General features: G+C 38.4%; 1 protein-coding gene and 1 non-coding gene across 3 annotated transcripts in view; both read left to right on the plus strand.

Moving 5' to 3' along the window:
* Sass6 (SAS-6 centriolar assembly protein) overlaps nt 1-15,647 on the plus strand; it is a 34,530-nt gene that overhangs the window by 10,217 nt on the left and 8,666 nt on the right. For both annotated transcript variants that reach the window (XM_038311208.1, XM_038311209.1), the window contains exons 5-13: nt 781-952; nt 2,177-2,242; nt 3,634-3,753; nt 11,070-11,261; nt 12,205-12,399; nt 12,498-12,587; nt 12,664-12,843; nt 13,392-13,473; nt 14,140-14,276. In XM_038311208.1, the coding sequence (XP_038167136.1) occupies nt 781-952; nt 2,177-2,242; nt 3,634-3,753; nt 11,070-11,261; nt 12,205-12,399; nt 12,498-12,587; nt 12,664-12,843; nt 13,392-13,473; nt 14,140-14,276 (1,234 nt within the window). The remainder of the gene's footprint in view (nt 1-780; nt 953-2,176; nt 2,243-3,633; nt 3,754-11,069; nt 11,262-12,204; nt 12,400-12,497; nt 12,588-12,663; nt 12,844-13,391; nt 13,474-14,139; nt 14,277-15,647) is intronic.
* LOC119801576 lies at nt 7,047-7,178 on the plus strand. Its single transcript, XR_005283258.1, has one exon. It is a non-coding gene; the product is annotated as a small nucleolar RNA SNORA36 family (small nucleolar RNA).

The raw sequence follows: 15,647 nt of genomic DNA on the forward strand, positions 1-15,647 counted from the left end.
ACTATTGTTTAATATCTTGTTATAGTAGAAACTCTGAAGTGTTTTTCTGTAGTATTTAGTATTTTTTTTCTTTTCTTTTTCTTTTTTTGTAAACAGGGTTTCTCTTTGTAGTTTTGGCTGCCCTGGAACTTGCTCTGTAGATCAGACTGGCTTTGAATTTATAGAGATCAACCTGGCTCTGCCTTAAGTGTGAGATTAAAGGAGTGCACCACAAACTTCTGACTCCCCCCTCTTTTTTGATACAGGGTCTTACTATGTAGTACTGTCTGTTTTGGAACTTACTCTGTAGACCAGACTGGCCTTCAGTTCACAGAGAGCCTCCTGCCTCGCCTCCCTGGTGCTGGGATTAAAGGCTTGTGCTGCCCGCCCTCTACCTCCATGCACTTTTTTCATGTTTATTAGGTATAATTCTTCTATAAAGACCTTTGTCTTGTGAGTCAAGGCTATGTGATCATTCTGAGAGTTTACAGGGAAAAGGATAGTCCGTAATTTAAAGGTAAGTTGCCAGAAAAGAGCTGGTGCTCTGGTCTCCCCTGTGGTATGCTGAGTTTTTGTTTTTAGTTTTTGCTTTCTCTCTGTTTCCTCTTTTGTCTCCTGCTATGAACTCAAGGACTGTTTTCGTTCAACACCCTGCCATACTCTTCTTTATCTTTTTCCGTAGCCTCTTTCACACAGCCCCTATGATTTTTAATTTCCTGCTCATGGTCTGAGTGGGAGTCCGTGATGCAGCGGCAGGGTTTCACAGTTCTGCGTGCTATAATGTGACTTTTCTCTTCTAAGGTTTCTGCTGCAGCTCATTTCTTCAGCAACTCTTTTGGATAACTTGCCAGTATTTTTAAATGTCGTGGAGACAAATCCTTTCAAGCATCTTATTCACCTGTCATTAAAGCTTTTACCTGGAAATGATGTAGAGATAAAGAAATTTCTAGCAGGCTGTCTGAAATGCAGCAAGGTAAGACTTTGAATTTAAGTCACTCTTTTAAACTGTTCACCTGAGTACTTTATAAATTGCTGAGGAGCCATATTGCTCTTTCTTTTTTGTAGTGAATTTTATTGGTTTTCGTTTAGCTACTGCCTATAGCTGTAAGTCTAGAGCTAGATCCACAGTAGAGAAACTTAGGGCCCAGAATACTTAGTGCTTTGCTCTGGCCTTAGGCACCTGAGCTCCGTGTCGCCATTGTGTCAGTTTGTAGTAGCAGTGCGTGTTTTTTACTCTTTTATTTTTGGCTCTTTTGGGGGGCCCACTATCCAGCTCCCCAAATAAATCACATGGAAGCTTTTTCTTAGTTATAAATGTCCAGCCTTAGCTTGGCTTGTTCTTGCCAGCTTTTCTGAACTTTTATTACCCCATCTACCTTTTGCCTCTGGGCTTTTTCTATTGTCTTTTGTAAATCTTACTCTTACTCTGTGGATTGCTGTGTAGCTGGATGGCTGACCCCTGATGTCCTCCTCCTTCTCTGGCCACTTCTCTCCTCCCAGATTTCTCCTTCTATATATTCTCTGTCTGCCAGCCCCACCTACCTTTTCTCCTGCCTCACTGTGGCCGTTCAGATCTTTATTAGACCATCAGGTATTCTAGGCAGGCAAAGTATCAAAGCTTCGCAGAGTTAAAAAAAATGCAACATAAAAGTAACACATCTTAGCATACTATACCCAACATCAGTTAGCAAATACGTTTGAAAATAGGCATATGAACATGTTCTGAATATTGTAAGATGCTGCATAAAGTTTGTGGCACAAGATGGTGTAAGTGTTGCTGCTTAAGAAAGAAAAATTCAGGGGCTGGGTGGCAGTGCCACACACTTTTAATCCCAGTGCTTGGTAGGTAAAGGCAGGCAGATCTCTGTGAGTTTGAAGACAGCCTGGTCTATACAGTGAGTTCTAGGACAGCCAAAGCTACACAGAGAAACTTTGTGTAAAACCCTATCTTGAAAAAACAAAGAAAAAAACAAAACGAAAAAAGATTTCAGTCAGATCATTGCATAGCTAGTACTCAGGGTGCACAGATCATCTGAAGTCTTATGAAAATGCAGGTTCCTTTTAGAAGGCCTGGGTTTTTGCATGTCCAATAGGCTCTTTGCATGATGATGGTGTTGTATTTTGCTGCACTTTGAATAGTTTGGCTATGGATGATTGTATTAAATTGTAAGCTGCATAATTTTATTTTTATAAATAGGAAGAAAAATTATCATTGACTAAATCACTAGACGATGTTACCAGGCAACTGCACATTACACAAGAGGTAATTCAGATTTCATTTTGTCTTTGTAAGTCGTCCAGACATTGGTTCTGAATTCTTTCTTGATTAAACACAAGCCTTTGTGTATGTTCTTTCAAAGTATGTTACCATGGAATCTCATCTTTGTTCCGTTCCCCTATTAGTTAATTATCTTAAGTGGATGCTTTCTTTTAGATATTCCACCCTGCCATCCCTAACATACGACATATTTTCTAAGTCATCATTAAGTAAGACAATGCTTAGTATCTATCACTTATTCTCTTTCCTTTAAAAATTATTTCATTTATTTATTGTATGTGTGCTTCTGTTTGTGTGTAGGCATGTGTGTACCATGGCATGCGAGTGGAGATCAGAGGAGAACTTGTGGGAGTTGGGTTTCTCTCTTTCTGCCATAGGTATCAGGAATCAAACTCAGACCATCAGATGTAGTGATGGAGCAGCGGGCTGCATCCCACCATCCAGCTCCAGCAAGGCTAGCTTTACACGCGAAATAACAACACACAAATTGTATTCTTTTAAACACTGCCTGGCCCGTTAGTTTCAGCCTCTTACTCACATCTTGACTAACCCATATCTAATAATCTGTGTAACACCACAAAGTGGTGTCTTACCGGGAAAGATTCAGCACGTCTGTCCTGGTGGCTGGCTTCATGGCGACTGTCTCCCTGAGGTGAGGCACGGCAGTCTGGCTCAGAGAGCAGAGGCATGGCCATTTATTAACTTCCCTTCCCAGCATTCTGTTCTGTCTACTCTGCCCACCTAAGGGCTGGCAATCAAATGGGCCAGGCAGTTTCTTCATTAACCAATGAAATCAACTCAAACAGAAGATCCTCCCACATCAGTCAGACTTGGTGGAAGCTCTTGTTGGCTCTTGCATTTTATTTATTTGTTTGGCTTAAAATGACTTTTTAGTTTCCATCCTTCTTTCCTTTTTTCCTGTATTAAGATCAGAATTAGTCCTTTGATGGGCTTAGCATGATTTTGATCATGGCCACTACTCTTTGCCCTTTATCTTTGAAATCTAGGGTGAAAGTACTTGCTAAGCAGCATGGCTGTAGGCAGGAAATACTCCTGTACAACTTGGTCCCTGTGGGGGGACAATGCTACTGTACTTAGGTATAAGAAGTAAATTTAGTTGAGACTTAATAAACCCAGGTCTCTTAATGTCAGAGGAAAGGATTTGGCGCTGAAGAGCTGGATGAAATTAAAAGTTTAAAGGTGGTTTAAACGTCACTTGTCATCTTTTTTATTCTCATCTGATGTCTTTAAGTTAATCTGTGGGAAAAATGTTAAGTATGCATTGGAAAGCCAAAATTTCCTTTCCAGTGCCCTTGTCTGAAGTGTAGTATATTCAAAGACTATATCCTATTGATGTTTACTAACCTCTATTATAGACGTTATCAGAGAAAACACAAGAATTAGATAAACTGCGGAGTGAATGGGCCTCACACACAGCATCATTGGCAAATAAACATTCTCAGGAGTTAACAAATGAGAAGGAAAAAGCCTTGCAGGTAAGAACGTTAAAGGTACCTGGAAAATGTCGAAGAGTTAGTTTTTTCATTAACTATAAAAGTAATAAATGCTTGCTTTAAATTTTCAAACATCTAACAAGTATGTGAAATTCAAATTGAAAGCTTATTTTTCAAAGTCTTACTATTCAGAGATTATATAGTCATCCTAGGCATCTTATTCTGCGTGACTTCCCATCCATCAGCCTCACCCTTCCTGGGTGACCTGGTGGTCCTCTATTAAGGTCATCATATTGATTCTCAATTCGGTGCAGATAATTTGATATCTTTTTCTAGACTTTTCTCTATGTATATATGAATGGTATGCAATTTACAATTATTTGTTTATAAATTTGTAACAATGTAAGTATAGATACACATTTTCTTCCATGCTAATAAAATTTTATTAGATATATTAATTATAACTTTTTAAAAAATCTTAAGATATTCTTTATTAATGCAAACACTCCTTTTTAATGCTATGGCTATTACTCGTTATTCAGATACAACTTAAATTAACTACTTATCAAACTGGTAGACTTTATTTTTTAATACTGGTAGGCTTTTAAATGCTTTGAAATTTTGGTTACTGTGAGCAGTCAGTTTTCTGTTCACGTTGTAATGCATCCATCCATATAGAATTTCACTGATACATACTTGTCACCTGAACGACGATGCCACCCGGGAATCCCAAGGTGCTTATTTCCCTGTGCTCCTGATACTGTTAGTCATTTTTGTATTTGCCCCTGATGGGCACTAAAGTTTGCGTCAATTCCTGTGAAATCTTTGTATGAAGCTAAGCATTTTGTCACATGACTTTACCTTTTCATTTCTTCTGTGGATTACTTTTTGACCTTTACTCCATTTGCTCTTTAGTAGTGAGACTTCTTAACTTCAGTTTTATAGCTTTAATAATAAATTTTTAATGTACTTAATATTAGTTATTTGCTGTTAAGGATATAATTGGATTTTTTATAAGTATAACTTTAATTCAAATAAATTTTAGATTATTGTATCACCCTTCAAGGCTCCCTTATATGCTTTTCCAGTCTGTGTGCTACTCTTATGGGGGTGTCTTAGTTAGAGTTTCTATTGCTGTGAAGAGACACCATGACCATAGCAAGTGTTATAAAGAAAAGCATTTAACTGGGGCTAGCTTACAGTTCAGAGGTTCAGCTCATTATCAGGACAGCAGCGAGCAGGCAGACTTGGTTCTGCAGAGATAGCTGCATCTGGATCCACAGGCAGCAGGAATAGAGTGAACCACTGGGTGTGGCTTGAGCATCTGAAACCTCAAAGCCTGCCCCCTGTAGTACACTTTCTCCAACAAAGCCACACCTTCTAATCCTTGTAAATAATACCACTCCCTATGAGCCTCTGGTTGTCCTTTGCATTCAGATTACCATATGGAGTCATCACCTTTCTGACTGCTGCCATCAGTGCTTGGTTTTATTTGTTCTTCAGTGTATCAAATAGTATGTTTCTGTATCATTTCCCTCCCTCAGCATAACAGCTCTGAAATTCAATTGTATGATTGCCTTTTATTATTGTATAGTATTCTAATATATGACTAGACCATGACTTAATTGTTTTCCTGTTGACTGACCTTGAATTATTTGTGATACTTTGTTATTCAATATTAAACTGATGTGAGCAACCTACTACATGTCTTTCTGTGCAGGTGTACACTCCCTTTCCTTGGGAAATGATGGGGGTCTTTTCCCTTTGAGATTGACTTGTGCCATCCAGTCAGAGGCGCTTTACTCGTCAAGCTTCAGGCAGGACTTCAAACCTCAGTCTGAAAATAGTGGTCCTGTCTCCAGGAATCTCAGAATCTGGACTTGAGTTTTGTACATGGCGATAGATATGGATCTATTTTCATTCCTCTACATGTTGATATCCAGTTATGCCAGAACCATTTGTTGAACAAGCTTTCTTTTTTTTCATTTTGTACTTTCAGTTTCTTGTCAAAAATCAGTTGTTCGTAGGTGTGTGGATTGATATCCGGGTCTTCGAGTTGATTCCATTGGTCCTCCTGTCTGTTTTTATGTCACTATCAGGCTGTTTTCAGTACTGTAGCTCTATAGTAGAGTCTGAAGTCAGGGATTGTGATGCCTCCAGAAGTTCCTTTATTGTACAGGATTGTTTTGGGTATCATGGTTTTTCCCCCATATGAAGTTGAGTATCGTTCTTTTGATGTCTGTGAAGAATTTGCTGGGATTTTGATGGGCATTGCATTGAATCTGTAGATTACTTTTGGTAAAATTGTCATTTTTACTGTTAGTTCTACTTACCCTAGAGCATGGAAGATCTCATTTTCCGACATCTTCTTCAGTTTCTTTCTTCAAAGACTTAAAGCTCTTGTCATACAGGTCTTTCACTTGTTTGGTTAGAGTTACCCCAAGATATTTTATGTTATTTGTGGCTATTGTGAAGGGTGATGTTTCTCTTGATTTCTTTCTCAGTCCATTTATCATCTGTATAAAGGAGGGCTACTGATTTTTTTGAGTTAATCTTGTATCCTGCTACATTGCTAAAGGTGTTTATGGGTTGTAGGAGTTCCCTGGTAGAATTTTTGGGGTCACTTATTTATACTATCATATCATCAGCAAATAGTGACAGTTTGACTTCTTTTCTGATTTGTATCCTCTTGATCTCCTTTAGTTGTCTTATGGCTCTTGCTAGAACCTCAAGTACTATATTGAATAGATATGGACGGTCGACAACCTTGTCTTGTTCATGATCCATTGGGATCGCTTTGAGTTTCTCTCCATTTAATTTGATGTTGGCTGTTAGCTTGCTGTATATTGCCTTTATTATGTTTAGGTATGTTCCTTGTATCCCTGTTCTAAGACTTTTATCATGAAGGGATGTTGTATTTTGTTGAAGGCTTTTGCAGCATCTAATGAGATGATTATGTGTTTTTTTTTCCTTTCAGTTTATTTATATGATGAATTACATTGACAGATTTTCATATATTAAACGATCCCCTCATCTCTGGAATGAAGCCTACTTGGTCATGGTGGATGATTTTTCTGATGTGTTCTTAGATTCGGTTTGCCAGCTTTTTTTTTTTTTTTTTTTTTTTTTTTGAGTATTTTTGCATCAATGTTCATGAGTGAGGCTGGGCTGTAATTCTCTTTCTTAGTAGTGTCTTTGTGTGGTTTGGATATCAGAGTAACTGTAGCCTTATAAAAAGAGTTTGCCAGTGTTCCTTCTGTTTCTATTATGTAAAACAATTTGAGGAATATTGGTATTGGTTCTTCTTTTAAAATCTTGTAGATTTCTGTGCTGATTCCCAAAGTGTTGAGTTCAGCCCAGGGTCTCCTCCCTGCTCTGGTAATTAAACTTTGGAACATTGAAGCTGGCTGGGGAAAATGATTGGGTAGAAAACACTGTTCTATTCATTTATTCCCCAGCCTACAAATGAAAAAGAAGAATTCTGTGCTGATACCATCTGGCCCTGGGCTTTTTTTGGTTGGGAGACTTTTGGTGACTGTTTCTATTTCTTTAGCAGTTATAGGTCTATTTAATTTGCTTATCTGTTCTTGATTTAATTTTGGTAAGTGATATTTATCCAGAAAATTGTCCATTTCCTTTATGTTTTCTGATTTTGTGGAGTACAGGTTTTGAAGTATGACCTGATGATTCTCTCTGTATTTTCTGTGTCTGTTGTCATGTCCCCCTTTTCATTTCTGGTTTTGTTAATTTGGATAAAGGTTTGTCTATTTTGTTGATTTTTCTCGAAAAACCAACTTTTTGTTTCATTTATTTTTCGTATTGTTTCTAGTTTTGTCGATTTCAGCCCTCAATTTTGTTATTTCCTGATGTCTAGTCCTCCTTGGTGAGTTTGCTTCTTTTTGTTCTAGAGCTTTCAGGTGTGCTGCTTATTCGTTAGTGTGGGATTTTCCCAGCTTCTTTATGTAGACATTTAGTGCTGTGAACTTTTCTCTTAACACTGCTTTCATTGTTTCCCATAAGTTTGGGTATGTTGTGCGGTCATTTTCATTGAATTTTAGGAAGTTTTAATTTCTTTTTTTATTTTTTCCTTGACCCATTGGTGATTCAGGTTCAATTTCCATGTGTTTGTGGGCTTTCTGAAATTAGTGTTGCTGTTGAAATCTCACTTTGAGCTAAGGTGATAAGATATGTGGGGATATTCTAATTTTTGTATCTGTTGAGGTTTGCTTTGTTTACCAAGTATGTGGTCAATTTTTGAGAAGGTTCCGTGAAGTGCTGAGTTGTTTTTTTTTTTTTCTTTTTTGTTCTTTTTTTTTTTTTTTTTTGTGCTTGAATGGAATGTTTTGTAGATGTCTGTTAAGTCCATTTACGTCATAAAATCTGTTAGTTCCCTTATTTCTCTGTTAAGTTTCTGTCTGGCAGACCTGTCCAGTTGGTAAGAATAGAGTGTTGAAGTGTCCCACTATTAGTGTGTGGGGCTTAATGTGTGATTTAAGCTTTAGTAAAGTTTCTTTTACATATGAGGGTGCCCTTGCATTTGGAGCATGCACATTCAGTATTGAGATTTCCTCTTGATGATTTTTTTGTGTGAAAATATGAAATGTCCTTCTTTGTCTCTTTTGATTGATTTTAGTTTGAAGTCTATTTTGTTAGATATTAGGATAACTACACCAGCTTATTTCTTAGTTCCATGTGATTGGAATTTTTTTCCCACCCCTTGCTCTAAAGTGTCTTTGTGGTCAAGGTGTGTATATTGTACGCAACAGGAGGATAGATTCTGTTTTCATATTCAGTCTGTTAGCCTGTGTCTTTTTATAAGTGAATTGAATCCATTTATATTAAGGAATATTGATGACCAGTGATTGCTAATTCCTGTTATTTTTGTTTTTTTGTTGTTGTGATTTTATTGTGTGTGCTTTTTTCTTCTTTGGGATTTGCTGCTGTGAGATCATCTATTACCTGTGTTTTTGTGGGTGTAGCTGACTTCCTTGGGTTTGAGTTTTCCTTCTACACAAAGTTTCTAGTACTTTGTGTAGGGCTAGATTTGTGGTTAGGTATTGTTTAAATCTGGGTTTGTCGTGGAATATCTTGTTTTCTTCTTTTATGCTGATTGAAAATTTTGTTGGGTATTGTAGTCTGGGCTGGCATCCATGATCTCTTAATCTCTGCATAATGCTTGGCCAGGGCCTTCTGGCTTTTATTGTTTCCATTGAGAAGTCAGGTGTAATTCCGATAGGTCTGCCTTTATATGTTACTTGGCCTTTTTCCTTTGCAGCTCTTAATATTCTTTCTTTATTCTGTATGTTTAGTGTTGTGATTATGTGGCGAGGTGCTCCCCTGCCTTTTTTTTTGTCCAGTCTGTTTGGTGTTCTGTTAGCTTCTTGTAACTTCATAGTCATGTCCTTTTTATTTTTGGAAAAGTTTTCTTCTACAATTTTGTTGTGTATATTTTCCGTGCCGTTGAGTTCCCCTTCCTCTGACCCTATTATTCTTAGGTTTGGCCTTCTCATGGTGTCCCATATTTTCTGCATGTTTTGTGTTAAGCTTTTGTTTGATTTAACATTTTCTGTGACCGATGAATGTTTCCTTCATTGTATCATCAAGGCCTGAGATCCTCTCTTCCATCTCTTGTATTTTGCTGTTTATGCTTGCATTTGTGGTTTCTGACCATTTATCCAAATTTTCCATTTCCAGAACTTCCTCAGTTTGTGTTTTCTTTATTGTCTATTTTGGTTTTCAGGTCTTGAATTGTTTCTTTTACCTGTTTGATTGCTTTTTCTTGGTTTTCTTTAAGGGATTTGTTGATTTCTTCCAATTTTTTTCTCTCTAATTCTTTGAGGGAATTTTTCATTTCTTCTTTTAAGTGCTTCAAACATTTTCCTAAAATTATTTTTTAGATCATTTTCTTTTGCTTCATCAGTGTTGTGGTGTGTTCAAGTCTTGCTGTTGTATACTCGCTATTTATTTGGAGGTGTCATGTTGTTCTTTGTGTTGTTGCGTGTGCTTTTTACCTTGTTGTCTACCCATCTTTTCCTCCAAGTCATGTAGTTGGGGCTGTGTCTCCAGTGGTCATTCCTCCAGGTGCCAGTGAGTCCAAGGCTAAGATGGTGGTGGAGTTGGGGCCAAGGTTCAGGTCATGCCGGAGGTTGATTGGTGCTCCCTGTTGTGCCTACTGGCTGCTCCCGGGGAGGTAGGGCCTTCTGTTTCTTACTTATTTTTAGGAATTATTTGTATATCCTAAACATGAATTTTTTTGTCAGGTACAGGTGTCATTCAGTATCTATAAAGGACTGGAATTACTCAGGATATATATGTGTGTGTGTGTGTGTGTGTGTGTGTGTGTGTGTGTGTGTGTATGAAGTATACAGAGGCTCAAAAGTCCCTTCTATAAAATGGCACGCTATTTATATATAACTTGTGCTTATCTATACTTGGATCATCTCTAGATTACTTATAATGTCTAGTATAATGTACATGCCATGTAAACAGTTGTTGTACAGTGTTGTTTAGGGAATAATAGCAAGAAACATCTGTACATCACAATACAGATAAAACTACATGGTACAGGAATGAGCCGTAAGGTAAATGATACTCAAACGATGAGTTCTGAATGACTGGGATGTACTTACTAAGGCAGACAGCTGCAGCAGAGTCACTGCATACCTCTCTCTCTGTCTCTCTGAGTAACCTGACTATCCTGGAACTCTCAGAGATTCACTTGCCTTTACCTTCTGAGTGCAGGATTAAATGTGTGTACTACTACACTTTGGTCCCACCTTTTTCATCTACATTCTTATTAAACAATATGTGTGACTGGGTATTTTATATATTTTTACTCTATAAAAGTGAGACTATCTACTTCTCAGCCTCCACCATTCTGGTTACTCTGTTTTTTTAGAATCTCGTGTAGCCCAGGCTACATGGTCTTGATTTGCTGTGTAGCAGAGAATGACTGTAGCTCTGATCCTCGGGTTTATACCTCTTGAGTGTTGGGGGAATTACAAATAAGACAATAGTGGTTTTTTTTTTTTTTGGTTTTTCGAGACAGGGTTTCTCTGCAGCTTTAGAGCCTGTCCTGGAGCTAGCTCTTGTAGACCAGGCTGGTCTCGAACTCACAGAGATCCGCCTGCCTCTGCCTCCTGAATGCTGGGATTAAAGGCGTGCGCCACCACCGCCCGGCTGACAATAGTGTTAAATATACCTTTGTTTGGCTTACTTTCTTTTATGAAATCTTTAATTGAAACAGACTTTTTCTAAGCAGGGAAATCTGAAAATGAGGAAGAAATTATGACTATTTTTCTTCCGATTTTTCCCTAATTTTCTGTTCTTTCTTCTTTGACATTATCATTCTATAATAGGCACAGGTTCAGTACCAGCAGCAGCATGAGCAACAGAAAAAGGAGCTGGAAGCCCTCCATCAACGAAATATCCACCAGCTTCAAAACAGAGTGTCTGAATTAGAGGCAGCTAATAAAGACCTCACTGAGAAGAAGTATAAAGGAGACGCCACTGTCAGAGAACTGAAAGCGAAACTTGCTGGTGTGGAAGAGGTAGAGTGCTGGCTGCTTCTTGTCCCACTTACGGGCTGCTGAGGTGGAGTCCTTGCTCTCACTTCGCACCACACTGCTGAGCAGGTGTGCTCCCCGGGTGCTCTGCAGATCTCTGGGCCCTGCCGTACTCTTCTCAGTGCAGAGGAAATAGGGATAGCAGATGTGATAAAAGTGCTGATTCAAGAAGGAACTGAGATAAACTGCTGTTTTAGTTTGATGTTTGAATAAATATTAAATAAAAGGGCATCTCCGAGATTCTTTCAGTGTGTCTTCTAATATTAGTGCACTGTTCGTGTCTCACAGGGCTAGTGGTGACACGTTTAGTCTCGCAGCTCTGTGAAGTTGAATGACCACTGAGCGTTCTACTGCTAGACAATAGCTAATGCTTACCGAGCATGTGCAAGGTAATGACAGACACTGTGGAAGTGACCTGCAGAAATTAACCCCATATGTAGGTGCTATTATTATCTTCATTGTAGAGATAATTGGGCTGCACTGCAGAGTTTTATTGTTATTTGCTTAAGATCCTATAGCCTGCCTTTGCCTCCCAAGTGCTGAGATTAAAGGTATACACCACCACTACCCAACAGAAAAGTTCTTTTTTTTTTAAGGTAATGAGTATTTTGTTTGTTTTTTAAATTTTTTGTTTATTTTTATGTGTATGGATGTTTAGCCTGTGTGTATGTCTTTGCACCATGTGTGTACCTGGTATCTGTGGAGGCCAGAAGAGGGCATCAGATTTCTTGAGACTCAACAGTTAGAAACAGTTGTGAGCTGCCTTGTGGTTGCTGGGAATTGAACCTGCATCTTCTGGAAGGGCAGCCAGTGCTTTTATCCATTGAATCATCGTTCTAACCCCAAGCAAGATACCTTAGTTTTAAATAACCAACTGACTCATTTTTCCTTTTAAATCTGTAATAATTCCTTTCCCTAACCACCCCAGGAGCTGCAGCGGGCTAAGCAAGAGGTCCTTTCTCTGAGAAGAGAGAATTGTACTCTGGATGCCGAATGCCATGAGAAAGAAAAGCATATTAACCAGCTACAAACAAAAGTGGCAGTTTTAGAACAGGAAATCAAGGATAAAGACCAGCTTGTTCTGAGAACAAAAGAAGCATTCGATACAATCCAAGAACAAAAGGTCTTTTGTAAAAATTTAAAAATAAATCGATCACATTTACTAGTGATGCTTTCCCTAAATAAATACAGTGTCTTATTTGTGTTTTGTTTTTATATCAGGTGGCTTTAGAAGAAAATGGTGAGAAAAATCAGGTCCAACTGGGAAAACTTGAAGCTACAATAAAATCATTATCAGCAGAACTTCTGAAGGTTCGCTTTGAAGTATTTAGCAGAATATTAACATTTCATTGACTTGCATAAATATTCATATGAGGCTCTCTTGTAGGCAAATGAAATTATCAAGAAGTTACAAGGGGATCTTAAAACTCTCATGGGTAAATTGAAACTGAAGAATACAGTTACTATTCAGCAAGAAAAACTATTGGCTGAGAAGGAAGAAATGCTACAGAAGGAGCGAAAGGAGTTGCAGGATGCCGGACAGTCTCTTCGAGCCAAAGAGCAAGAGGTGGTCACTGTCTCCTGGTTGGTGTAGAGTTAGTGAGCTTCCCACACAGATGTTAAAACTTCAACTTGGTTGTATGAAGACAGTTGCTTTGGCCTTTTTTTTTCGTTAAACAAAAGCCCACTAGATTAGGTAGATATTAATAACCCATTTTAGTTCACAGTGTTAGTAATCAATACTTTAAAACCTTGCTTCTCATATGTACAGAATAGGTAATTGGGTATATATTCTCCTATTTTAATGTTTAAATATTTAATTACATAGTTGAATCTTTTTTTTTCATTTAGTGGATTTTTGTTTGTTTTTTGTTTTTTGTTTTTTGAGACAGTTTCTCTGTGTAGTCCTGGATGTTCTGGAACTCGCTCTGAGGACGAGGCTGGCCTCGAATTCAGGATCCACCTGCCTATCCTCCCGAGTGCTGTGATTAAAGGTGTGCGCCACCACCGCCCAACTTAATTTAGTGGCTTCAGTAGTCATTAGTCATGTAATTAGTAGTATAATACATTTCTTTAGTCTGTAACTTTTATTGACTTGTGATTGGAATATTTCAGGTATGCAAATTGCAAGAGCAATTAGAAACTACAGTTGAGAAACTTGAAGAAAGTAAACAACTTTTAAAAAATAATGAAAAATGTAAGTTATATTTTTCTGTAAATGAGGCTTTTTGCCTCATTTTATTGCTAACTTGAAATTTTTATCTGAATTAGTAAAAGTACAGATAAATGAAATTATTGCTATATGCAATAATTTCTGCTGTAAGTTTGCTTTATTTTGTTTTATAGAAAGGGGCTTTCTGTGTAGCTCTGTCTGCTTCTTGCCTTCTGAGTGTGCTGGGATTAAGGCATGTGACACCATTCCTGGCAAGATGAAACTGTCATTGAACGTTTTCTCAGTTCTAAGAACCAGGCATCAGACATAGAATAAGATACTATTCTAAAAGCAAAAACGGTCAGACTTTGAGTTGTAGAAGTATGTGCTTCGGAAAGCAATAGAATAAGAATTCCCATATGCTGTTGTAAAAATAGGCATCGTTAACTACAAATGTATCCGGGTTATGTTGTGTGACTGGTGTAATGCAGCTGTAGAACTGCAGAAACTACTGATAGTGGGTGTGGTCTTGCACACTTATAATCTGAGCCCGTGAGAGACTGAGGTAGAAAGCATTAACTTGGCCTGCGTGGTGAAACCTGTGTGAAAAAAACCAAAGGGAGAAAAGTACTAATTATCATTTAATTGTGTTAAATTATTCAAAAAAATCTAAAATGAAATTCTGTTCTGCTTTTTGTTCTCCTATTTAAGTAATCACGTGGCTAAACAAAGAACTAAATGAAAACCAGCTGGTAAGAAAACAAGACACACTGGGCCCCTCTACCACTCCGCCTGCACGTTGTAGCAGCACCGCCGTCAGAAGTGGGGTTTCTCCCAGCCTGAACGTGGTAAGAGTCAGGTGACGTGTGAGCGACGCTGCGAGCCCCGCAGCTCCTTCCCAGGAGGTGCGGTTTAGACACGCGCGACTTAATCAGAGACTGTCTCATGCTTCTGTGTCTGTAAATAGGTTGACTGTGTGTGTGTGTACTTATATGTCAGTATGTGTAAAGGGCACACTTTATAAGTCTTTTCTATAGAAATAATTATTAAGTGTACTGAAACTAAATATACATGAACACACACAGAGAGAAAGATAGTTTAAAGTCAAGCTCAGGTTTGGAACTACTGTGGAGAAAAACCTACACTGGTTTGGTCAGTAAACAAAGTGGGGAGGCAGCCATATTAACATAGACTTCATCATGAGAGACATTTTTAGTCTTTGCCTCACAAGGAATGGGAGGAAGAAGAAAGACAGCTCTTTAGATCCAGGAGGTGGCCTGGTGTTATGAGACGGCAAGGCTAATAAGCACTTGCTTATTATGGTTAAAGACCTAGGCTTTCCTCTTGAACATAACAATTACATAGAATATCATCATCAGATGTGGTCTGTTGATGAATCAACACAAAAACAAGAGCACTCTTCAGTCATATCTGAACACAGACAAAAGTCTGCTAGGCTACAGAAAGGACCAGACAGCTTTCTGTCCTGGTTGACGTGTGTAGTTGTGACTTTCTCTTACCACTACAGTTCAGCCTTAATACACTCCCCTGCCTTAATCAGTAAGACATAAGTAGAGACTCGGCCACTCTTTTCTACTCCCTAGCAGTTTGCTAGCAATCCATGGTAAAGTCCCACTTTCTCCGACACTTGCTGAGACTCTATGATCGCTTATTGCAGGCCCCATCACATAGAACAGTTACCCCAGCTGTACACCAGAAGGATATTGCTGGCTATGAGGGATTGCCACTGATTGTTAAATTTAGATGTCTAATTGAATTTTCAACCTACTCTCGTTAACTGTATTAGATTGTGGAGAGCTTGGAAAAGACTGCTGCTCAGTTGGAAAGGGATACAGAAAGAAATGGCTAGGGCTAAATGATCAGCTTAGAAAAGTTGACTCTTTAGTGAGTGCTGTTAAGTAACTGTAAGGGGTTACAGTCCTGCCACTGGTGTTAGAGGCGCTCAAGCGGCCTCTTAAGAAACTGTTCTCATGACATGATACTAAAATTAGTAGAACCACGCATTTGTTTCAGCTTGTCTGCTAAAAGACAGTAGTCTTGTTTTTATTCAGTCTGACAAAATTATTTTATGACTGTTGATGAGTCCTCACGCTTCCTTCCACCGTCTCTGTAGTAGGACTAGATAAAGAACATGCCTCGGCAGGCTTGTGTTAACACCATTCAGTGGTAAACCCAGGAGGTTCTTTGACCCATACTTA

The sequence above is a fragment of the Arvicola amphibius genome, chromosome 14, assembly GCF_903992535.2.
Source record: "Arvicola amphibius chromosome 14, mArvAmp1.2, whole genome shotgun sequence".
In the NCBI taxonomy this organism is placed as follows: domain Eukaryota; kingdom Metazoa; phylum Chordata; class Mammalia; order Rodentia; family Cricetidae; genus Arvicola; species Arvicola amphibius.